At 45.3% G+C, this 12,453-nt stretch overlaps 1 protein-coding gene across 3 annotated transcripts in view; it reads left to right on the forward strand.

Annotated features, from left to right (window-relative positions):
• Nucleotides 1-12,453, forward strand: part of HEMK1 (HemK methyltransferase family member 1) — a 78,549-nt gene that overhangs the window by 47,213 nt on the left and 18,883 nt on the right. For all 3 annotated transcript variants that reach the window (XM_029599535.1, XM_029599536.1, XM_029599537.1), the window contains 2 exons: nt 6,709-6,811; nt 8,765-8,860. In XM_029599535.1, the coding sequence (XP_029455395.1) occupies nt 6,709-6,811; nt 8,765-8,860 (199 nt within the window). The remainder of the gene's footprint in view (nt 1-6,708; nt 6,812-8,764; nt 8,861-12,453) is intronic.

The following is a 12,453-nucleotide window of genomic DNA, read 5'->3' on the forward strand; positions in this document are numbered from 1 at the left end:
ATGCCCAGGGATCTGCTTTCAGACCACTGCTATTTATGTATTCATTAATTATCTAGAAAAGGGAGGAATTAGCAAGGTTATCAAATTTGCAATTGACACAACATTTTTCAATGCCATAGGTATGCATAACTCGTACAACTTTCTAGCGGTCCTCCCATACATCTGGGAACAAACCCTGCGCTATTGACACAGGAAAACAGGACTTTGTACCAACCCAACCTTTCAGCCTTTCACCTCACAGCTTGGTTGCTGAGCGCTCAGTGATCAAGGATTTTCACTTAGCTACAGAAATTATGGCTATACTAGTCTCCTCTACAAAACCTTCCACTAGGAGAAATTATGCCTTAGTGTGTGGAACAGCTGCTTCCAATGGTGTATCCAAATGCTTTGAACCCCTTTTCTACTGCGAGCTGAAGCATCTGATGAAATACTTGCTCCACTGTTCAGATGCAAGCCTTGCCACCTCTTCTATATGAATGCACCTCAGAGCTACAGCAGTTTACCAAATTCAAGTAGACAGCAAACCAATCTCTACCCATGTGCTAATAATATCTTATTTCATGAAAGGCCTATAGCATCTCAGACTGCCAGCACAAAAACCCCCTGTTAAATGGGACCTGAATATAGTCCTTTCCCAACTAATGAAGCCTCCTTTTGAGCCACTGGAATGAGCTTCTCTAAAGTACTTGACATGGAAGGTGATGTTCCTTATTGCAGTGATTTCAGCTAGTAGAGTCAGTGACCGCCAATCTCTTGTTCACTATCATCCATACATGCAATTCTTCTACAACAGAATGGTTCTCCGTATTCACCCAAAGCTTCTCCCAAAGATTATCTCGGCTTTCCATATCAGTCATTCATTGTATTGCCTACCTTCTTTCCGAGGCCCCACACGCATGAGGGAAAAAAAGCCCTACATATTCTGGACTGCAAAAGGGCCTTTTAGCATCTTACAAGAAACAAACTGAGCCACATCGAAAAACCTCCCAACTGTTTTCTGTTCATACTTTTACGTCCCACTACACTCTTGATAACCTCCAAAGACTGACAGTAAATTTGTACAAGCAGTTTTGCAAAGTCTGGTCTTGCTGTAGTCCACTCTTCATGGTGAGGGCCGGGTTGCTTACTAAGTAAACGCTCCGCTGCAACCCTCAGCTTGGGTCTCTCCACATGTACTGACTAATTCAGCTTATTGACAGAAAAAGGAAGTTTGCTTATTATAAACTGTTTTCCATAGATAGCAGGATGAATTAGCCATGAAATACCCACCCACCTCCCTGGAGAATAGACTATATAGCTAGATTAGCTCTGATATAGAGACTCATGCGGGAACCCACACAAGCTCAGTAGAGCTCAAAGCATTACTAGCTTGGAGTGTTGAGTCCTGTTTGGTGCCTCCAGATGATGTCACCCCACATCTAATTCATCCTGCTACCTTCAGAAAGCATAGTTTACAGTAAGCAAACTTGCTTTCCCTTAGCCAAAACTTAAACACTTATGATTTATATTATAGAAAAATAAATAGGAGAAAGTGGCATTCTATTCAGGATAGTTATATTTTTCTTAAAGTCATTATTTCTGTGAAATTCAGAGGTGTGCAAAACATTGCTCACATGAGTAAATCCCATAGGACAGAATCAAATGTCATCCCTGTAGCCTAAGAAGAAATGGCACAGGCCTAATATCTCCATGTTTGACCCTTTGTAGGGTTTGAGGATTTTGCAAAATTGAGACCTGTGAGTTCACAGAAGGCAGCCATATTTGCACAGCCGCAAGAGGGAATTGACTAAGACTCCCCAGCGTGGGCAGGCATAAGTGTGCCACGCCCACTATTGCAGTGGTGTCCATCTCTGGTCCTAGAGGACTGCGCTGCAATATGATTGGGTTTTCAAGATATTCCTAATGAATATGCTCGAGAGAGATTTGCACACACAGTGCCTCAGTTGTACATAAATCTCTCTCATTCATATTCTGGTCTATGAGTTTCGAGAACCTGAGTTGGACACCTCTGTTTTACTGATACCTTAGAGAAGGGGTGGTCAACTCCAGTCCTCAAGAGCCACAAACAGGCCTGGTTTTCAAAATATTCATAATGAAATAAGCATGAGACAGATTTGCATACAATGAAGCAGAGCAAGCAAATCTATCTCATGCATATTCATTGTGGATATCCTGGAAATCTGGCCTGTTTGTGGTTCGTGTGGACCAGAGTTGGCTATTCCTACCTTAGAGATTCAAGTTTTTATGCATCATATAAGAACATTAGAAGTGCCCTGCTGAATCAGAGCAATGGTCTATAGAACCCAGTATCCTGTCTCAGACTGGCCAAGCCAGATTACTTGGAAGTACCCAAAAGATCCTAGTGGAGAGATCCCATCCCTATTGCTCAACCCCTGATGTAAGAGTTGGCACCCCCCATGCCTACCTGGCTAATAATTGGTAATGAGCCTGAAATTGTCCAAAACATTTTAATATCATCTCTTCTATGAAGCTTGACCACAAGGCTCATCAGTCAGCTAAAGATATTTAACAAGCACAGAGTATGTGAACATGTGAAAATTGATAGTTTTAACAGAACTCTGGCTCCCACTCCTTCTCAATCTTAATTCTTACTGCTGTATTTCTATAGATTGTAGAAAAGTATCTTCTTTTTTCACAACTCTATCTTTGTGTCCCCCTGCCATGACCCCCCCTTCTCCAAACACATGTAATTCATACTCCTCCATCTTTTTATCACAGTCCTGCATTCAGGGCAGTTTTGGAGAATGGGTAGAAGGGTGAGGCCCCCCCCCCCCTGACAAGGAGCTTGTCTCCCCCACCAACCCAGTCTGGCTGGACCAGTTTGATTGGTTGGAGGGAAAGGCACTAGGTGTTTGCTGATCCTGAAATTCACTGTTCTGCCTGTGCTCCCCCCTCCAGACCTTTCTGGAGCTGCCACTGCTGGCATTCTTGTATATCTCCCTACATCTCAGCCTCGATTTCACAACAGCCTCTGCCATAGAGAGAGTTCTCAGCGCAGACCTCATTCACTTCAGCTGCTGTATCCTTCCAAGAGGCTGATGCAATATCATGCGCTCAGGCCAGCGCACCGCTTAACGGGCGTTTGGACGCGCTAGACTAGCGCCTAATGCGTCAGGGGGAATAGTGTGTCCAAGACGTGAATCCAAACAAGCACGTAGCTTGTTTGGATCCATGTAAATGAGGTTATTAGCTACTACCCCGTGATGCAAAAAATCCCTGCTCGCCGAATGCACCCTTGTGAATACCACAAATTTAACACCAGCCCAGGAACTGGCGTTAAGCCTTACAGCAAGTATTGGGCTGAACGAAAATACAAAAAATTGTGCTTTCTGTGATTCCTCTTGCTTAGTATCATCGCAAAATTAAAAATGCTTGCCTGAAAAAAAAAAAAATTCTGTGCTCACAATATACATGCACAATATACCTGCTCCAGGCTGTGTATATTGTGCGTGTATAATGTGCCAGTCAATTAGCTGCCGCAGGATAAAATGGATGCTTATACTGAGCGTCCGTTTTCCTAGCCCGCACACAGCCACGTCTCATGGGCCTGTGATGCCAAGGTTCACACTAGGGATGCACAATTTCCCCCATGCACATCCTTTATAATGCGGCAGTTCATTAGCATTTGCAATACATGCACTCAATTAGAGCACCCGTTTTTAGTGTGTTTATATTGCATCAGCCCCGCAGGCCTGTATCCCAGTTGTACTTTACATTTGAACCTCCCTTTCCCCTCTCCATCTTCCTTTCTCAGCTAGGAATAAAAGAATGAAAGGTGCTTATATGTGAGGAAGAATAACACTAGTGACCTGGATTTTTAATAGTTTTTTTTTTTTTTCCTGAATGGGGAGTAATATCTTCCAAGGGGTCATGATCTATGGCGGGTAAGTGGGATATATCCTTGCATTATGGACAGGAATAACTGAGCAGATTGGATAGGCCGATTGGTCTTTTTTCTGCTGGCATCTACTGTGTTGTTACTATATAATTTATTTTTTTTGGCCTGGCTATTTCCTCTTGCTCCTTTGTACTTACAGCTCAATCAGAACTAGGGTTGGGATCTGGCACCATGAGCCTCCATTCACACTACCCAGAGGATTTTACCCCCATTTAATATCTCTGCCAGCATGCATATTCTGATCATTGCAGTGGCAGCTCTTTGGCCAGGAGCCGGGCACCAGGTCTCTCATTCTGGAACCCTGCAATTATGGGCCCTGAATCTCACCACTAGGTGTCGCCTTTAAGCAATCATCATGAGTCCCTCTTCTGCCCCCCACTTCCCCAGGGGAGAGGGGGGTGGGTCTATGAATTCTGCCTATGTAACAAACCCAGGAAGCCCAAACTATGCTACTGTGTTAATGAAGGGAAGAATGCTGTTAACTCCATGAAACTCAGCACCTCCTCAGTGGTCCTACCATTGAAGAGGCCCTGAAGTTTCTCTAGCTCCCACCCAGACTTTAATCTCTTGATGGGGGTACGCTATCTCTCACTTCTTGTTCCTTTCTGGTTTGTATCAATCATTCACTGTCTTCCACTAAAATGGAAGTCAAATATTTTTAGTAACAAAACAACTGAGAACAGAAAGCATCAGAGCAGATATTTAGTATTGCAAAGCATTTTCCTTGCTGCTTATAGATCTGTTCCCCACCCTGCACTGAGAGGTCAGCTACATATGAAATACATATACTGAATGCTGCATTATCTAGGGATCTGCTAAAGATTAGGAAGTGCTGTATTCTAATGCCCTGTGCTGGAACATTGTCCAACATCTCCAACAGCATAGTTCAGCTCAGAGTTCACTGGAATTGCAGTACCTGGTAATCTGTAGGAAGTTGTGATGGCTCTGCTGACATTGTTTGCTTTGTACTTAGAGGTTAGAGATAACATGTGTGTACAGGGAGGCCTGGAAAGGAAAAACAGTGAGGTTGGTATTTGTTTCCTTTCTTCAACTGGGTGAATCTGGTTAATATTTATGTCTTCAGAAAGTCAGGCATGGAAAGAGGTGAAAGGGGTCAAAAACAGTACAGGCAGGTGCTGTTTGAACTTTGCCATATCACACACTCACTCTGCATTTCAGTTCTGAGTGCACCCCAGTCCTGAGGTGCACACAGCACAGTCTGTACAACCATGGGCAGATTTACCAATAGGCAGAGTAGGCCGGTGCCTCTGGGCAGCTGCCCTGCAGTGTAAGTCACTTGTTTTACATCATCAGCTGTGGTTCACAATCACAGCCATCTTGTACAGGGGCAAGAGGAGGTTGGCAGGGTATAAATCCATTCCTGTGTGCACCTGAGTCCACACCCAGCGTCCACTGTGCAACTCAGTCCTGACCTGACCACCATTCAGATGACTACCCATCCCCTTTTAAATATCTTTGTTTTTTTTGCCCTATAATCCTTGGCATAACAGTGGATAGTATCAGAGGACAGAAAGGAGCATTACGTTAGCCCATCAAAAATAATGTTTGTTGAAAGAAAAGCAGCCAAACAGATAGGCAGAAGCGATTCTTCTTAAGACCAATAAATGCAGGCAGTGTACTGCAAACGATTATATAATAAGATTATGGCATTCAGCAGCATCGGTCAGGAACTACACTTGGTTGTGCTATTGTGGCTGTGACCCACGGATGGGTGCTGTGTGCTGTCAAAAGTGTGCACTTTGCAAAGAGTGCATGCCAGCTGGACCAGAGGGACAGGCAGCTCGAATTCAAAGGATGCCCAGGGCTTGAGGAATAGGAGGGGGAAAGGGGGGAGGAATGAGACTGCTGGGTTCAAATTGGGGGAAGAGAAAGTGATGGGGGTCATTGTGGGGGGTACAAATTTGCCATTGAATGTTCAACAGGTGGCAGCTGCTATGTGTGTGTGTGTACAGTATATGTATGTATAGATAGATAGTATTTTTTTTTCCATTTTCCAGAGAAAACCCATCATTTTCCTATGAGTGTCAAACCTATTTATCATTTATTTATGAGTGTCCTGTAAACCGTAATGAACTAGTGATTCGTACATGGAATGATGGCATATAAAACAGTTACAATAGATTTACATCTGGTATTTATTTATTTATTTCATTTCCATATTTGTTGAAGGCATTGGGAAAAAAAAAACAGCAGGAAATGAAAAGTCGAGAATAATATGGGGCTGACAGAAATGAAACAGGAATAAGACTCTACCACAGAGCAGCCGGACTTCGGCGCCCTGGGACAGTGGTTCCCACTGATCCTTTTGATCCTGGGGATATCCCTTTATCTCCTTCTGCCTCTTGTTACTCAATGCTAAGTAAATGGTTAATAACAAGTGGAAAAATAGCGCATTGCTTAAAGTAGAGGCACCTAAAACTGGACCATTCTGAACCAAACTAAGAATTCCCCCTCCCTCCACTCACAAACTTTCAGGGAGCAGCCATGTACTGATTTTCAGCCAGAACTGAGTGGTTTTGCTGCTGTAGTGCATGCAAGGACAGACTGTCGGCAGTAGCTCGCACTGACAAATGAACATATTTGCCCCTGCTTTCCCCAGCCAGTGCCTTGTCTGAGTCCTGTAGCCTCAGGTGCTGTGTTTCAGCATTAGCTGGAAAGTACATAGAAGGAGGTTGGGTTGGTTGTGGTACTTGCCGTGTGGGCTCATTGCTATCATATTTGGAGTGGATGATGGTACAGGTGATTCTCACATCTGGGCTCTTTTCCAGATCTTAGTTGCCTGCTTCCCTGGGGTCCAGTGGATATGATCGTCAGTAATCCGCCTTATGTTTTCCATGATGACATGGCCGTCCTGGCCCCAGAGATTCTCAGGTACTGGTATCCTGCCCGCGTTCCCTGTCCCTACATACATTCTTCCTCGTTTAATTCAGCATTCTGTACACAGCGGCCCCTGCTTAGAATGATTATTGGTTACATGGAAGTGCTGCAGGGCAGTAGTACTGAAATCTAATTCTGCTACAATAACCCCCCCCCCCCCCCCCGCCCCTCTAACAAACCCATTTGTTTGCTCCTGACCTGTTTATAAGAACAAAAGATCCTTGAATGTGATAGTGAGGAGGGGAGGGTAGTATAGACACAATACTTTCTTATTCAGTTTATTCTTACTGTTCATGAATGAGGGGAGAGAATCCTTATAACTCATTACGTGACAGAGTCACAAGCTAGGAAACCCCCTCCTCTCTTGAGTGAAGAATAAGCCCTACATTTACACTAAAGGAGCAGTATGACTTTTATTTCTCCCATATTTGAATGTCATGCTCCTTACTGGTGAGTTGGTCAGAGAACTGAATATCACAGGTAGGAACAGCCTATTGCCTCCCCATGCCCACAGACTATTATTAAACAAGCTTCCCGAAAACAGCTTCCTTTTTTTTTTTTTGGTTTGCAGCTTTCCATTTCCTGTGTGTGGCTTCTCTAGCCCCGACAGACCCACTGCCAGACACCCTCAGTTGTTAACCTGTTTCAGTGAGGACCCTTCCTGTCAACTTACCTCCCAGCAGGGCCGGTTCATGGGTATTAGGCGCCATAGGAGCACCTTCTGCCTTGCACTTTCGAATAATAGAAGGACTAGGGGGCATTCCATGAAGTTAGCAAGTAGCACATTTAAGACTAATCGGAGAAAATTCTTTTTCACTCAACGCACAATAAATCTCTGGAATTTGTTGCCAGAGGATGTGGTTAGTGCAGTTAGTGTAGCTGGGTTCAAAAAAGGTTTGGATAAGTTCTTGGAAGAGAAGTCCATTAACTGCTATTAATCAAGTTTACTTAGGGAATAGTCACTGCTATTAATTGCATCAGTAGCATGGGATCTTCTAGGTGTTTGGGTAATTGCCAGGTTCTTGTGGCCTGGTTTGGCCTCTGTTGGAAACAGGATGCTGGGCTTGATGGACCCTTGGTCTGACCCAGCATGGCAATTTCTTATGTTCTTATGTTCTTATGCACCATCCACTCCCTCCCGCCCCCCCCCCCCCCCCTTTCACTCAGACAGGCCCCCTCTCGTACACACACTTAGGTTCCTTGTCTCATTCACACACGCACCCTTACACAGGCTACTTTCCTATTTCTCACTAACACCATTCCTGTCTCGTACACACACACACACAATCCCTCTCGCTCACACACACACAACACAAACAGAGGCACCGCTTGTGGCACGCCGAGACTCTGCTTCTCTCGGCTGCAAGCAGGATAGGCTCTGCTCGATGCCCGTGAGTGGGATAGGCTGCGCTCACGGCCCCACGTGACTGCTCTTTGCCATCCCCCCTAATGGCTGGCGCCCTAGGCGACCACCTAGTTCGCCTATCGGGACACGCCAGCCCTGCCTCCCAGGACCTAAGCTATGCCTCTTGCTTAGAGATTCAGGCCATCGCTATATCTCTCCCCACTATAACCCAAGCCCCTCACCAGACATGGGGAGATTGCTGGGGCCACAAGGTCATTATCTGCTTTTCCTAAATCATGACTGCAGGTGCTTCTGTCGGGCCTATTTTGTTGCAGTTATTGGGGCACTCCAGGTCAGTCAAGATAATGGGTGACATCTTATATTTATAACTGTTACACCATTGTATGGTGCATCATCCATTCTTTTAGGAAAACCCACACCATAAAGCACTATCAGTGTACACAGCTCTGCACAGTCCTAGAAGAGTGATTATTGTTTATAAAGCACCATCAGTGTACACAAAGCTGTATGACCACCGAGGAATAACCTTTACTTACAGCATGTTCTTGGTGTACCCATAACACAAATGCATTCTTTCTCAGCTATGAGGACCCCAACGCTCTGGATGGAGGAGAGGATGGGATGCAGATCATCACAGGGATCCTCTCTCTCACACCCCATCTCCTGAAAGCTTATGGGTAAGAATTAATCTCTTGATGTAATTGTAACCACAAAAGTTGAAACTTGATACAAATAGGACTTGTTTGTTTTTTTCCCAGAATCCATTTGGTTACGCTTGAAATTCTGGATACTGCCTCTCTTTATTTACTATCCTGTCATCAAAGGTCACTTGTCCTTGTGGCAGGGGCCTTTTCAAAGTGCTAGTGCCCAGCAGAAGGCAGTGAGCTTTGTGTATCCAGCTGTGATCAGCTCTCCTCTATGGATTGTTTAACAGCTGATCACGTGCAGAAAAGCATGTGTGCAGCCTGCATCCCCATACAAAGATTTCTGCCAGCTGTGTGCTCATGAAGTGGGAATTCTTAGCTGGAAGAGGGGATATTGCAGGATAAGGGGCAGAGAATCTGAGGGAGGCTACATGCAAGATTCTTGGCAGCATTAGCTTAGATTTTTAGTGTTTGATTTTAGTTCTGCAGTAGTCACATAGAAGTTTTTTGTTTTTGTTCAGCATTGCCAAACTGCTTTTCTAGCAGAGTTTATTTAGCACATTTGCCTCTGTACAGACAGATACAGAGCTCTTAACCTCAGGCTTGCTGGTACAAAATCAGCTCGGTTTGAAATGGGCTGATGGTGTCATTTCCATTTTCAATAAATAAAGAGTTCTGCATCATCAAAAAATGTATGATCCAGACTGGTGCCCTTGCTGGCTGGCTGCGGAGAAGCAGACTGAATTAAACTTTCCCCCTTACGGGTGGCCCTTCCAGAATAAGGATGAAGTAGCTTGCTAGGGCTACGTGTGAGAGATGCACACATTACCACAGCTTGTGGTGTCCCCCTTCTGCAATGGGGCATGTGTGTGTGCGTGTGTGTGTGAGGGAAGCTTGCACTGCTGCTGCCTGTGCCATATCTGGTCTGCGGTGAGACTGCATTTATGTGAGGGAAGCTTGCACTGCTGCTGCCTGTGCCATATCTGGTCTGCGGTGAGACTGTGTAAGTATGTGAGGGAAGCTTGCACTGCTGCTGCCTGTGCCATATCTGGTCTGCGGTGAGACTGTATGTATGTGAAGGAAGCTTGACCTTCTGCTGCTTGTGAATAGAATTGGTTTAACTTTAAGAGGCAGCTAATTGAACTCACTCCTGGGTTGGTGAAGGTGTTCATTTCTCCTGAGTAACCCATAGGTTTCTAAGGTAGTGGATCCTTAAAGATTTCCTGCAGCTATAAACCTGTTCCTTTCCAGCAGGTCCCTGTAGTATAGGGTTTCCCAAACTTTTCACCAGTCTGAGCCCCCATATTAGCACTGGGAAATTCACAGTGGCAACATTTTCCTTTGAGCCCCCGACCAAAGGTGGATGACAGCTGGTAAGAAGAAAGGGCAGACCGATGACAGCAGCAGTTGTCTCTTGGGTAGGGTGAATGGTGGGTGAAGAAAAAAGAGCAGAGACAATTTTCACTGGCCCACACACACACACACACACTTAGCGGTGAATTTTAAAAGAGTTGCTTGTGTTAAAAGGCCCATATATGTGAGCATATGGGCCCAGTGCAAGCAACCCTTATTTTAAAACTGGTAAATTACGCCCGTAAGTGCGCGTGCAACAGTACATGCAAAAAAGGGGGATGGATCAGGAGCATTCCAGGGCTGGGGCCAACATTAACTCACATAAATCCCGATTTTAAAACCAGCAAATGCATATTTATTTCTGTTCTTTTTCAGTTGTAAGTCAGAATAAAACTCATTATAGACAAAAAATTGATTGGATGAGGTGTCTGTGTAAACTTGGGGGGAGAGTGCAGACTGAAGAACCAGAGGGGGGGGTCTTGATGGTCTAGAGATAGACTGCGCAAACTGGTGGACTAAGCGTTCAAACTGGTTATTTCCTTCATAGGCACATGCTTTAATATGTGCTCACTTGCACATGTAAAAGATGACAGGTCCTAAGGAAGGACGTGCAAATAACGTTTCCTTGTGTAGCCACTTAAATTTAGGTGCACACATACGAGCGCTAAACATATTTTTATATGCGTGCACACGATTTAAAATTCCAGGGTATGTGAGCTTGTGCCCATTTTAAAGTTACCATCCCTGTCCTCCCCTTATTACTGGTCACAGTAGTGATCTGCAAGTGGCAGTTGCATTAGTAATGAAGCTCAGTGCAGGGCCCTATCCCTACTTATTCAGAGTTTCCTGTTATCACAGAAACTCATGCAAGGGCAGGGTCACTGCAAGGTCTGCGAATGCATGCTAGCTCGCAGATCTAATGCTCTTCCACTATGAAGGCACTTGTGACCCCAGCTGGAAGCTTTTGGGGTTCTCGCCCACAGTTTGGGAAGGCCTGCTGTAGAGTAACAGAGATTTCCTGTGAACTCTGAGGCTGTTCTTTGCCAGTGGTCCCTGGAAACAGGACCGGTTTAACTATTAGGCAAGCTAAGTGATTGCCTAGAGTGTCAGCTTCTCGGGGCAGGGGCAACAAGAAATAGCAGCAATTACTAGGGATTTGAATCGTTTTTGAACGATTAAAATTATCGTCAGATAATTTTAAAATCGTCCTAAATCGTCAGAGTGCACGATACAATACAAATGCCCCCGATTTATCGTCATAAATCGTCCTAAATTGTTAAATAGGGCACGGGAATTATTTGGGGGAGGGCGGGAAAACCGGCACACCAAAACAACCCCTAAACCCACCCCGACCCTTTAAAACCAATTCCTTACCCTCCCCCACCCTCCCGAACCCCCCAAAATGTTAAATTACCTGGTGGTCCAATGGGGGGGGGGGGGGGTCCCGGCGCAATCTCCCGCTCTCGGGCCATTGGCGCCATTTTGGCTGCCACTAATTAAAATGGCGCCGATGGCCCGATAAAAAAAAACCCACCGACCCTTTAAATCGACCCCCCCTTAGCCTCCCCCACCCTCCCGACCCCCCCAAAACCTTTTAACATTACCTGGTGGTCCAGGGGGGCCTCGGGGGACGATTTCCCGTTCCCAGGCATCAGCTGCGCTAAAAAAAATGGCGCCGATGCCCCTTTGCCCTTACCACGTGACAGGGTATCCGTGCCATTGGCCGGCCCCTGTCACATGGTAGGAGCACTGGATGGCCAGCGCCATCTTTAAAGATGGCGCCGGCCATCTTTACTCATCAGCCCCTATTATACTCTATAATAGGGGCTGATGAGTAAAGATGGCGCGGGCCTCCCTAAAAAAAAATTAGCGATGTGAATTGGAATCGGAACATATCTGATCTTAACGATCAGATTCCCCCCCCCCTCCCCCAGCCGAACCTGATCGTTAAGACGATCTGGCACACGATTCACATCTCTAGCAATTACAGCAAAACCACAGATCCTGAGAGCCTCACAAGCTCAAAGTACCATTAGCATGTTTAATCACTTTGGCTTCACAGCTGTTATGTGCACAAATAAACAGCCTCACCCATGTTCTGCTTTTCACATGGTTTGTTTATCTTTGTGTCTATATGTCTGACTGGAACCGAATTGCTGGCTTTCAACTTTATTCCCAGGACTTAGGGAGTGAGGAGACTTTTCTCCTGCAGAGAGAGAGAGAGAGAGTGAAGAAAAGTTATAACTGTTTATTCATGGTCTCTCCTTCGGAGA

The sequence above is a fragment of the Rhinatrema bivittatum genome, chromosome 4, assembly GCF_901001135.1.
Source record: "Rhinatrema bivittatum chromosome 4, aRhiBiv1.1, whole genome shotgun sequence".
NCBI classification, from domain to species: domain Eukaryota; kingdom Metazoa; phylum Chordata; class Amphibia; order Gymnophiona; family Rhinatrematidae; genus Rhinatrema; species Rhinatrema bivittatum.